At 44.5% G+C, this 11,074-nt stretch overlaps 1 protein-coding gene across 1 annotated transcript; it reads right to left on the minus strand.

Moving 5' to 3' along the window:
• Positions 1-331: 331 nt before the first annotated feature.
• Positions 332-6,190, minus strand: LOC137358270 (probable G-protein coupled receptor 139). Its single transcript, XM_068024174.1, has 3 exons — positions 6,073-6,190; positions 1,725-2,581; positions 332-388 (listed from the first exon to the last, which is right to left on the minus strand). The coding sequence occupies exons 1-3, from the start codon at positions 6,188-6,190 to the stop codon at positions 332-334; spliced, it is 1,032 nt and encodes a 343-aa protein (XP_067880275.1).
• Positions 6,191-11,074: the final 4,884 nt, after the last annotated feature.

An 11,074-nucleotide genomic window follows, 5' to 3' on the forward strand; every position in this document is an offset into this window, starting at 1 on the left:
TTGCTTGAAGTCCTCACAGCCGTTGGATGGGGACAAAATAGGTTATTCAACAGTAGAACAGTCTGTCGTCGAAATCCAGTAGTAAGTGATGTTTTCCTTCTCTAGCGGTGACCACAGTAGATCAACAACTCACAACCACTTTTAATAGAATCAATCTGGCTTTAGAGTGCTTGGGTGATAAAAGATTGTCACAGTTTAACTTCCCTTCCTTCTGGTTAAATTATCAGAGATATCAGTTTAGGCCTGATTTTTGCTTCTAATTTTGAGAGATAATAATAAATAAACAGACTAAATTCTCTTCCTCCAGTTTAAAATGGGCTAAGACTCTTCTTCAGGTGCTAACACATCGATGTCTGCCTGCTTCCTCTGTTAGAATACTCTGTTTGCACTACAAGACAGTTCAAAATTAAGTTGTAACAAACGTGTCTCGCGATGCTCAGTCCGAATGGCTATATCCAAGACAATGAGAATGCACTTTTGCGGTAACTCTTAAGGCCTGCTTGTTCTTAAAGCAGTATTGATACTTTACAGTCTTAAGGACACACCATATACTTCCCGGAGGGAATAAAAAGGATCATGACAGGATACGTAACCTCCTGCAGCTCCTACAACCCTCCCTGTCTATGTAACTTCCTTCAGCCTCTGCAACTCCATATCTCTGCAACCTCCTGCACCCGGTATAAGCCAGCCACCCCCACCCACCCCGCCCCATATCTCTGAATTCTCCTGCAGACCCTGCAGTCATCCATACCACTGTAACCTCCTCCAGCCTCAACAATCCTTCTTATCTCTATCCTACGACAGCCCAGACGACCTTCTACCCTCCCTATCTCTGCGACATCCTCCAGCCCCAGCACCCACCCTCTACCTGTAAACACAAACAGTCCCTACAACCCACTGAGACCTCTGCACTCCTCTAATTCATGCATCTTGCAAACCCCAAATGAGCTCCAGCAGCCCACCGTATGACTCAGTGAGAGAGCAAGGGCTGGCAGTGAACATGTTGCGGGAAAGTAAGGGAGATAGACTAAATACCATCTCTCAAAAATGAAAGCAAATAATAGTAATCAACTGACAAGTGTAGATTTCCAGCATCTGCAGCATTTTGATTTTGTAAGAATAACTTTTGTTTTCAGCAATTGACCGAGTTGGGGTTTTGGAGAGACAGTAGCTTCTGATTCCATGTCTCTCCAGCAGGGGACGCTCTGACTCTCCTCCTGCCCCCTTCCTCTCCGCTCCTCCAAAGGTCACCTCATTGCCTCTGAGCTGCTGCCTTTCGACATGTGTGATGCCCCTGCCCCCGCTATTGTATTTCTGGTCATCTGGCTGTGAGTCACCTCTTGTTCACTGTCCCAATGCTCTTTGGGATGTGTGAACAGCAGCACCCACCACCCACCCCCCCATCCCGCCCCCTCCGCCCGCCGCCAATATATTTAGGATCATCCAGCTGTCGGTCAACTCATGTCCACTGTCCTGATGCTCTTTGGACTGTCCGACCACACCCCGCACCACCACCACCGACCCCCTCTCCACTATCCCCGCCCCGACACCCGGCTGCCAAGTTATTTCGCATCATCTAACGCTAACACTAACCCTAACCCTACCTCTTGCACATCGGGGATGAATATTAGATTCATGGACTGCAAACACTGGGACTTGCCTCTGGGCTGCAGTCAGTTTTGTTTGTTGATTAATTGAATAATTGATCTAACCGGACATCTCACCGCACTCTTGACCTGCTCTCTGAACTTGGACTGAGTCGCCCCATAAATAAATGTGTTTGTGCAGCAACTTAAATTCCGCATCATCAATCCGACTTGTCGAAATATGTATTCGGAATCAGTGTAATCCCTGTGATCCGTTCCTGATATGGTATAATATAAGAATTCTATAACAAATACCAACCACAGAAGTATGAAGCTGCCAGATATGGTGAAGAGTAAGATCACAGACCTCCTTCTGCTCTCCATCTCTGGGTCACTGCAATTCTCTCCCTTGCTATGACCCCTCAACCCCTTGCGAACTCGATTGGCCACCAAAATGTGTCTGACAGTTAGAGCATTGAGCAACAGAATTAAAGCGATTGGGAGCAATGGGTTTAAAAACTTATCAAACACGCCAAACCCCACCCATACGGGATCAGTATAAGAGCTTGGCTTTGCAGAACAGAACCATGGTACTTTGCTGATTTTCTCTGCAGGTTCACAAGCAAAGTAAAATGGGACGTTTTGTAAGCAGAGCAGAATGCCGGTTGTTGCTAGAACAACAACTGCAGTTTTCTCAGTGCAATATTTTGTTTTCAGCTTCTGACAACAAATGGCCACAAATCGATCAAACGTGAAAGTGACGGTGAACCAGACAGAACAATCTGTGGCTGCGCGAATCAGAACAATGATAACATTACACACAGGCGTGATGTAAATTGTAACTTCTGGGAAATAATAAAAATTGATCCTGAGCAGTATGACCCCAGAGATAATGACCAGCAGATCCGTCGTTGCCATGGCCACCAGGTAGTGAGTGGTGCACGTGGAGAGGCCGCATTTTCCCCGGGACAGGATCACAATCGCCAATAAATTAACTGTAAGAGAGAGAATGGGAAAGAGATTGGAAGTAACCGATCAAATGCTCGAATTGTCTGACGCAGACAGTAAGCACAGACACAGACCATGCACCGGGATAGCAGAAAAATGGTGCAGATGCTGGAAATCTGAAATAAAAGCAGTAAGTGCTGGAAATACTCAGCAGGTCGGGTAGAATCTATAGAGGTAGAAGCAGAATTAACATTTCAGGTCTGTGACCTTTCATCACAACTGTTCTGAGCAAAGAATATTCCATGTATCTGATACAAAGGCAACATATCTAGTACATGCTGCCAGAGCGACTACATTTGAGTGTGAAATATTCTAATGTTTGCACCACATGTCCACATGCCTAACATTTACAACAGTGTCCCTGCACAGGGGTCAGGATCAGGATACTCTGAGGATTTTCATTCCAAGAGCAGAGCTGCTGAAAAAGAGAGGAGTTCCACTGGAAATGGCGAGTGAATGAAACAGCACAAATAAATTCGAAGTGGGGCTCTCAGAACGATCCAGCCAGAGACGGTCGATGGATACCATCCGGGAAAAGGCTTCATAGTGTCTGCCAAGCAAGATCTCATCCATTGGGAGTTGAAGGACAGCTCGGCTTTACTGGACTTTGGACCAAAGAGGGGAAGACTGACATGTACAGAAATGTAAATGAACCTTTGTGGCAAAGCTCCGAGCTCTGAAGGAAGGAAGTGTCGTGCTCTGTGGGACAATTGGGACAGAAAGACTCACTGGATTAGTATTCGGAGCCTGAAGAAAGGAGGGAGACCTCTGAGGGGAGGATTTAATGTCAGTTAATGGTGAATACATTCAATAAAACCGTCATGACATTTAAGGTAGAAAGTGGGGAGATACATGATAGATTAATCAAAGAAAGGGCAAACTGTCTAGTTCAGATGGATTGCATCCATACATACTTTGAGAGATGGGGAAGCGATAAGAGAGACACGATTATCTGTTCATCAATGTTCATCAGAGTAGGGAATAGTGCCGGAGAACTGATGGACAGCTAATGTGATTCTTGTATTTCAGACAGAAGATAGATAAATTTGAAGGAACTATAGACAATTAAGCATAACGTTACTGATAGGAAAAATAATTGAATACTTATTCAAAGGTTTAACAGGAAAACATCCAGAAACACCTCGCAGTGTCGTATTATTGTTAATTATTATCATAAACGTGTTTAAATAATATCAAAAAGAGTAGAGAAGTGTAAAACAGTTCATGCAATTGACATTAATTTTCCAAAGGCCTTTGATAAGCAGCCAAACAGCAGATTCATGGCTACTGTCAAAAATAGTTGTGTTACGGGATAAGCAGCAGAATGGACAGCAAGCTGGCTTGAAAAATAGGAAACATGGAATACGGGTAAAAGTTTGTTCCTCAGATTGGCAGAAGGTGGGAAGTGGTTACCATAAGGATCAGCCCTAGGAATACTGTCATTCACCAGTTACAGGAATGATATGAACTCGGGCAGGAGGAGCACAATTTCAAAATTGGCAGAAAAATCCAAATTGAGAGTATAGTTAATACAGAGGAAGAATGCAACAAAATACCTGAAAACATTATTAATAACAGTTAACAGATTTGCACAATGGGAATTTTAATAGCAATTTTATTTCATTGCAGCTAAGTGTGAGTTGTTGAATTTTGGTTCGAAAAATAAGCTTCCCAAATAATCTTTGGAAGGTAAGAGTCCAAATCGTTTAGAAGGGAAAAGGGGTTCAGGGGTTTAGATTGAGAAATCGTAACATAGATTAACACGACCATAAAAACACTAACAAAGCACTGGAGTTCATTTCCTGAGAAAGGAATTGTAACAGCCGAGAGTTGAATTAAACTCATATCGAACGTTGGTTATTCCACAATTAGCGTTCTATGTACAGTCCTGGACTCCATTTGACTAAAAGGCTTTATTGGAGAAGGTGCAATTATTTTAACCAGGACGATAATCGTACTGAGAGAAGTGTACTATTTGTTTCAACATTAACAGTTCATTAATATTATTACTCAATGCCCCTGGTCTGATGTCTGTCATGAAAATCTGATATGTGAGATACTTAGATACAGCTGCCTCTCCTCACTGAGACACACCTCATTGAGCTCAGGGAAGCAATTGTTGCTGCTAACATGTGTCGAGACGCTAAACCAGGCATAAGAACTGATTGGAAGAACCTTAGTCATTTTCAAAAGTGCATGTTTGAATAACTGCAATTCGATATTCATTCCGTGCATTAGCACGATAGTAAAAAGCAGCACTTTTGACATACAGATTCTCAGAACCGTTTTGGGGCAAGGCATTATTCAACGCTAAAAATACTTAAGTGTTCACAATAAATATAATCAGAATCCGAAACGTAATTTTACAGAGGATTATAATGCGTTAATAATGCTTCTCTGATGTGTAACTGTAAGGAAGTAGTTAACATCTGTTTCTGTTGGGGCAGTTCAATGGAAGACAGAGCAATACTGATACATTTTAATGTATACACTTATTAGCAAACATCAGCGAAAATCGTCCCCTTTTGCTGTCAATTACTTGCGTCAATCACACAGGCAACTCCAAGGAAAGGAGAGATCTGTCACCAGAAAAAATGATTTCAACACAGAATCGGATTGTACAATTGTCCTCAGTACAAAACGAGAGTGACACATGCTCCCGGTAATACATGACCACTGGGGTCAGGTGTTCCACTCCAGTTAGTGACCACACTCAGTACACTCCTAAAACTGACAGGTACTCCCAGTAATACATGGTCACTGGTGTCAGGTGTTCCTCTCCAGTTAGTGACCTGCACACAGTACAAATCTATAGTGACAGGTTGTCCCATTAATACATGACCACTGGGATCAGGTTATCATTATGGTTACTGATAGGTTAACAGGCACAATTTCATAGTTGCGGATGCTCCCTATAGTACATGGTCACTGACATAAGGAATTCCATTTTAGTTACTGACTGACATGCAGTACAATTCTACAGTACGTCAGGTGTCCCATTCTGGTTAGTGACCCACACTCAGTACAAATCTACAGTGACAGCTACTCCCAGTAATACAATGTCACTGGGATCAGGTGTTCCACTCCAGTTAGTAACCCACAGTCAGTACAATTCTACAGTGACGGTTACCCCCAGTAAGAAATAGCCGCTGGGACTTGTGTTCAACTACAGTCAGTGACCAACACTCATTTCGATTTTACACCAAGTGATACTCCCACCAGTACCTTCACTCTTATAATTATTCTTACTGATCTCCAAGTCAATGTTGCACAGTATTCCAAAAATTCTGATCTGTGAGAGAGCCAGTCAGTTACAAACAGACGTTTATTCTCAGCTCAGTCAATGAAATAAAACTAGAGGGATAATTTTATATTCGATACAGGAACTTATCAGGTGTCTGTATACTAGATCAGTATGTAATATTATCTGCCAGAGGGTAAAATCATAGGCCAGCTCACAGCCAGATTTACTACTTACCGGGAGCACCAATGATGCCAAGGATCAAGTAATATATTTTCAAGATACTATAAAATGTTGCAATCATTTTCTTCGTGAAGTAATCCGTTCGTTCTTGGTCCAGGCAATCCCGCTGCATTAAATTCTGAGGCAATATATTTCCAGAGCCTGTTATTTATAGTCTGTGGGATCTCCACGGAGTATTGATGTTGCCACATTGTTCAACCTGTTTTTTTTTTAATTGAACAAACAGATTATGACGTCAAGCTCAGTCTGTGTTGTGATAGAATATATTTATTTTGGAGATTGTATTGGCAAACTTCTAAGACTGGAAAATTCTCATCACATCATATAACTAATGCAAATTCGAAACTGTATTCGCCGAGCAGTAAGGTTGTCCTTTCAAACACTGTCGGTCACACCTCCAGATGCCATGATGTTTCAATGATGTTCTTCACTCAATTGTGGTTCGGGTGGTGAAGGGCAGGTTGCAGTCATCGTCCATATGGGCCTTGAGCTGCAGGATCTCACTGTAAAAATGCGGAGAAGCCCTCTCGAGCCTTCTGTACAGATACAGGATGAGACAATACAAACTCTTGAGTCTATTATGCAGGAACAGGAGGAGGCCAGTCAGCCCCTCGAGCCTCTGCTGTCTTTTCATTGACTTGCGCGGGAAAGGAGGAAGTTGAGGAATAGATGAGAGTTTTAAGGCCTCTTGGCAAGGAGTGGGGGTGGGGGTCATGGATTTGTTTGCATTCGCCTGAGAGGAGAAAAGGGATCTCATTATAAGGTCTCATCCTAAACAGCATCTCAACACTACTGCACTCCCTCATTACCTCCGCTTCGACACGGCAGAACTCCATCAATACTGACTCTGACCGTGCAGCACTCCCTGAGTACTAAGCCTCTGACAGTGCAGCGTTCCTCCAGTACTGACAGTCTGACAATGCAGTGCTCCCTCATTCGTGCCCTTCCGACACAGCATCACTTGCTTATTGCACCTCCATCAGTGCTAGTCTCCCTTAATGTGGCACTCCCTTAGTACTGACCCTCCAGCAGTGCCACATTCACTGAGTACTGACTTCCGACGGCATAACATACCCTCAGTACTGACCATCGGACAGTGCAGCATTCCCTCAGTACTGGCCATCGGACAGTGCAGCATTCCCTCAGTACTGGTACTCTCAGTAAATCTGAAAACGGGGAGCTTTGTTCACAAGACTTTTCAAGTAGCGGGCGGGTTGAGAGTGCTGATTAAATATGCCGGCTGGAGCCTAGGATTTATAAGTAGAGGTACAGCATGCAAAAACTTGCAATTACACTAAACCTCTATAAAACACTAATTGCGTTCCAGGTGGAGTGCTGTTTCCAATTCTGGGCACCAAACTTTGGGAAGGATGTCAAGGTCTTGGAGAAGGTCCTCGAGGCGATTGACAAGGATGGTACCAGGAATGAGGGAATTCAGAGAATGTGGAGAGACTGGAGATGCTGCAATTGTTCTCCTTAGAGCAAAGATGGTTCAGAGGAGACTGAATCGAAGTTTTAAAATTCATAAGCTTCTGCTGGAGTAAATAAGGAGAAACTGTTTCCAGCGACAGGAGGGTCCAAAGCCAGAGGGGCACAGATTTAAGGTAATTGGCAAAGGAACCAGGGAAGGAGATGAGGAGCATTGTTTTTATGCAGTGAGTTATTGTGATCTGGAATGCGCTGCCTGAAAGGGTGGTGGAAGCAGGTACAATAGTAACTTTCAAAAGGTGAATTGGAGAAATGCGTGAAGGGGGAAAATTTTACAGGGAAGGAGCAGTATGAATGCGAGACTTGCTGGATAGCTCTTTCAAAGAGTCAACGCAGGCAGGCTGGGCTGAATGGCCTCATGTGCCGTATAATTCTGTGCTTGGGTGTATTATTCAGAGTTAGGGAGAACGCTGGGTTCAGCATGATGCACCCATTGCAGGTACTAGGGGAGGACTCACTTCTGCGTGGCTCACATGAAGGATCTGGTGAGATCGGCAAAATTGGGTGATTAAAGTCGAGACTTCCAAGTTTGAGCACATTCAGAATCACTCTACAGTTTCCAACCTCATCGTCCCGCAACCCCAGACAGCCCGATTCTAACTCCTTCCGAAAATCCACAAACAGGATTGCCCTTGCAGACCCATTGTTGCAGTCTGTTCCTGCCCCACTCAACTTATTTCTTCCTACCTTAACTCGATCTTTTCTGCCCTGCTACAGTCTCTTCCCACCTACCTCCGTGACGCTTCAGATGTCCGACGTTATTTTGTCAATTTCCAGTTTCCTGGCCTTAGCCGCCTCCTCCTCACTATGAATGTCCAATCTCTCTACACCTCCATCCCCCACCAGGATGGTTTCAGGGCTCTCTGCTTCTACCTTGAACAGAGGCTCAACCCGTCCCCGTCCACCACCATCCTCCTCCACCTGGCTGAACTTGTTCTCACATTGAACAGCTTCTCCTTCATAGAAACAGAAACAAAGAAACATGGAAAGTAGGAGCAGAAGTAGGTCATTCGTCGCTTCGGGACTGCTCTGCCATTCATCATGATCATGGCTGATCATCCAACGCAGTAGCCTGTTCCCAGTTTCCCCCCATATTCTTTGATCCCTTTCACCCCAGAAGCTACATCTAACTCCTTCTTGAAAACATACAATGTTTTGGCCTCAACTGCTTTCCGTGGTAGCGAATTCCACAGGCTCACCACTCTCTGAGTGGAGAGATTTCTCCTCATCTCAGTCCTGAAAGGTTTACCCCGTATCCTTAGACTATGACCCCTGGTTCTGGACTCCCCCACCATCGGGAACATCCTTCCTGCATCTACCCTGTCAAGTCCTGTTAGAATTTTATAGGTTTCTATGAGATTCCCCCCTCATTCTTCTGAACTCCAGCGAATGTAATCCTAACTGACTCAATCTCTCCTCATATGTCAGTCCTGCCATCCCAGGAATCAGTCTAATAAACCTTTGCTGCACTCCCTCCATAGCAAGAAATCCTTCCTCAGATAAGGAGACCAAAACTGCACATAGTATCCCAAGTGTGGCCTCACCAAGTCCTCAGCGAGACATCCCTGCTCCTGTACTCGAATCCTTTCACTATGAAAGCCAAAATACTATTTGCCTTTTTTACCATCTGTTGCACCTGCATGCTTACCTTCAGTGACTGGTGTACGAGAACACCTGGTCCGGTTGCATATTGCCCTCTCTCAGTTTGTAGCCGTTCAGATAATCATCTGACTTCCTGTTTTTCCTAACAAAGTGGATTACCTCACATTTATTCACATTATACTGCATCTGCCATGCATTTGCCCACTCATGTAACTTGTCCAGAAGCCTCTCTGCATCCTCCTCACAACTCACCTCCCACCCAGTGTTATGTTATCTGCAAACTTGGAAATATTACATTTAGTTCCCTCATCTAAATCATTAATGTATATTGTGAATAGCTGGGGTCCGAACACCTATCCCTGCATTACCTCACTAGTCATTGCCTTCCAACTTCAACTCCATTCACTTCCTTCATGTAAAAGGTGTTGCTATGGGTACCCGAATGTGTCCTAGTTATGCCTGACTTTTTGTGGGATGTGTCGAACATTCCTTACTCCATTCATACTCATGCCCCCTCCTCCAACTCTTTTCCTGGTACATTGATGACTCTATCTGCGCTGTTTCCTGATCCCGCCCTGAACTGGAAAACCTTTATCAACTTTGTTTCCAATTTCCGCCCTTCTCTCACGTTTACATTGTACATCTCTGACACTTGCCTTCCCTTCCTAGAATTCTCTGTCTTCATCTCTGGGGATAGGCTGTCTACTAATATTCATTAAAAGCCCACCGATTCCCACAGCAACCTCGACTACACTTCTTCAGACCCTGCCTCGTGTAAGGACTGCATTCCATTCTCCCAGTTTCTCCATCTCCAATACATCTGCTCTGATGATGCTACCTCCATGACAGCGCTACTAATATGTCTTCCTTTTTCCTCAACCGAGCATTCCCCTCCACTGTGGTTGACAGGGCCATCAGCCATGTCCAGCCTATTTCCCGCACCTCTACCCTCACCCCTTCCCCTCCGTCTCAGAACCGCAACAGGGTTCCCCTTGTCTTCAATTTCCACCTCACAGCCTCCACATCCAAAGGATCATCCTCCGCCATTTCCGCCACATCCATCGTGATGCCACTCCCAATTACATCTTCCCCTCGCTTCCCCTGTCAGCATTCCAAAGGGATCCTTCCCTCCGAGACACCATGGTCCACTCCTCCATTACCCCCACCATCTCATCCCCTTCCCAGGGCACTTCCGCCTGAAATCGCAGGAGGTGCAATACCTGCACTTTTATCTCTTCTGATTTCACTATCCTAGGCCCCCAAACGCTCCTTTCAGGTGAAGCAGTGATTTACTTGTACTTCTTTCAATTTTGTATACCGTATTCGCTCCTCACAAGGTGGTTTCCTCTGCATTAGGGAGAACAAACGCAGATTGGGTGTCCACTTTGCAGAACACCTCCGCTCAGTCCAAAAGCATGACCCCAACCTTCCGGTTGCTTGCCATTTCAAGGCAACCCCGTGCTCTGATGCCCACATCTCTGACCTGGGCTTGCTGCAGTGTTCTGGTGAACATCAACGCAAGCTCGAGGAACAGCATCTCATTTACCAGTTAGGCACACTGCAGCCTGCCGGACTGAACACTGAGTTCAATAATTTGAGCACGACGCCCCCCTCCCCCTTCTTTTTATTTTCAGTTTTTTTTCTTTGTTTCATTTTTTTTCTTTTTATTTTATTTTAGTTTGTTTCATCATTCATTCTTCTTACCATATGCCTGCCCACTGTATTTTTCATGTTTGTGCTTTGAGCCAGGGGTGTTCAATTTTATTTCCATTAACACCCTCTCTGCAGAAACACTTTGACTTTTAGTACACCATTAACATACCTTTTGCCTTTGCTCCGTTGCCTTCTTGTCAATTATTCTCTGTGACCTTGCCCTATCAACACCTTTATTTTTGTTATCTCTTGC

The sequence above is a fragment of the Heterodontus francisci genome, chromosome 49 (assembly GCF_036365525.1).
Source record: "Heterodontus francisci isolate sHetFra1 chromosome 49, sHetFra1.hap1, whole genome shotgun sequence".
In the NCBI taxonomy this organism is placed as follows: domain Eukaryota; kingdom Metazoa; phylum Chordata; class Chondrichthyes; order Heterodontiformes; family Heterodontidae; genus Heterodontus; species Heterodontus francisci.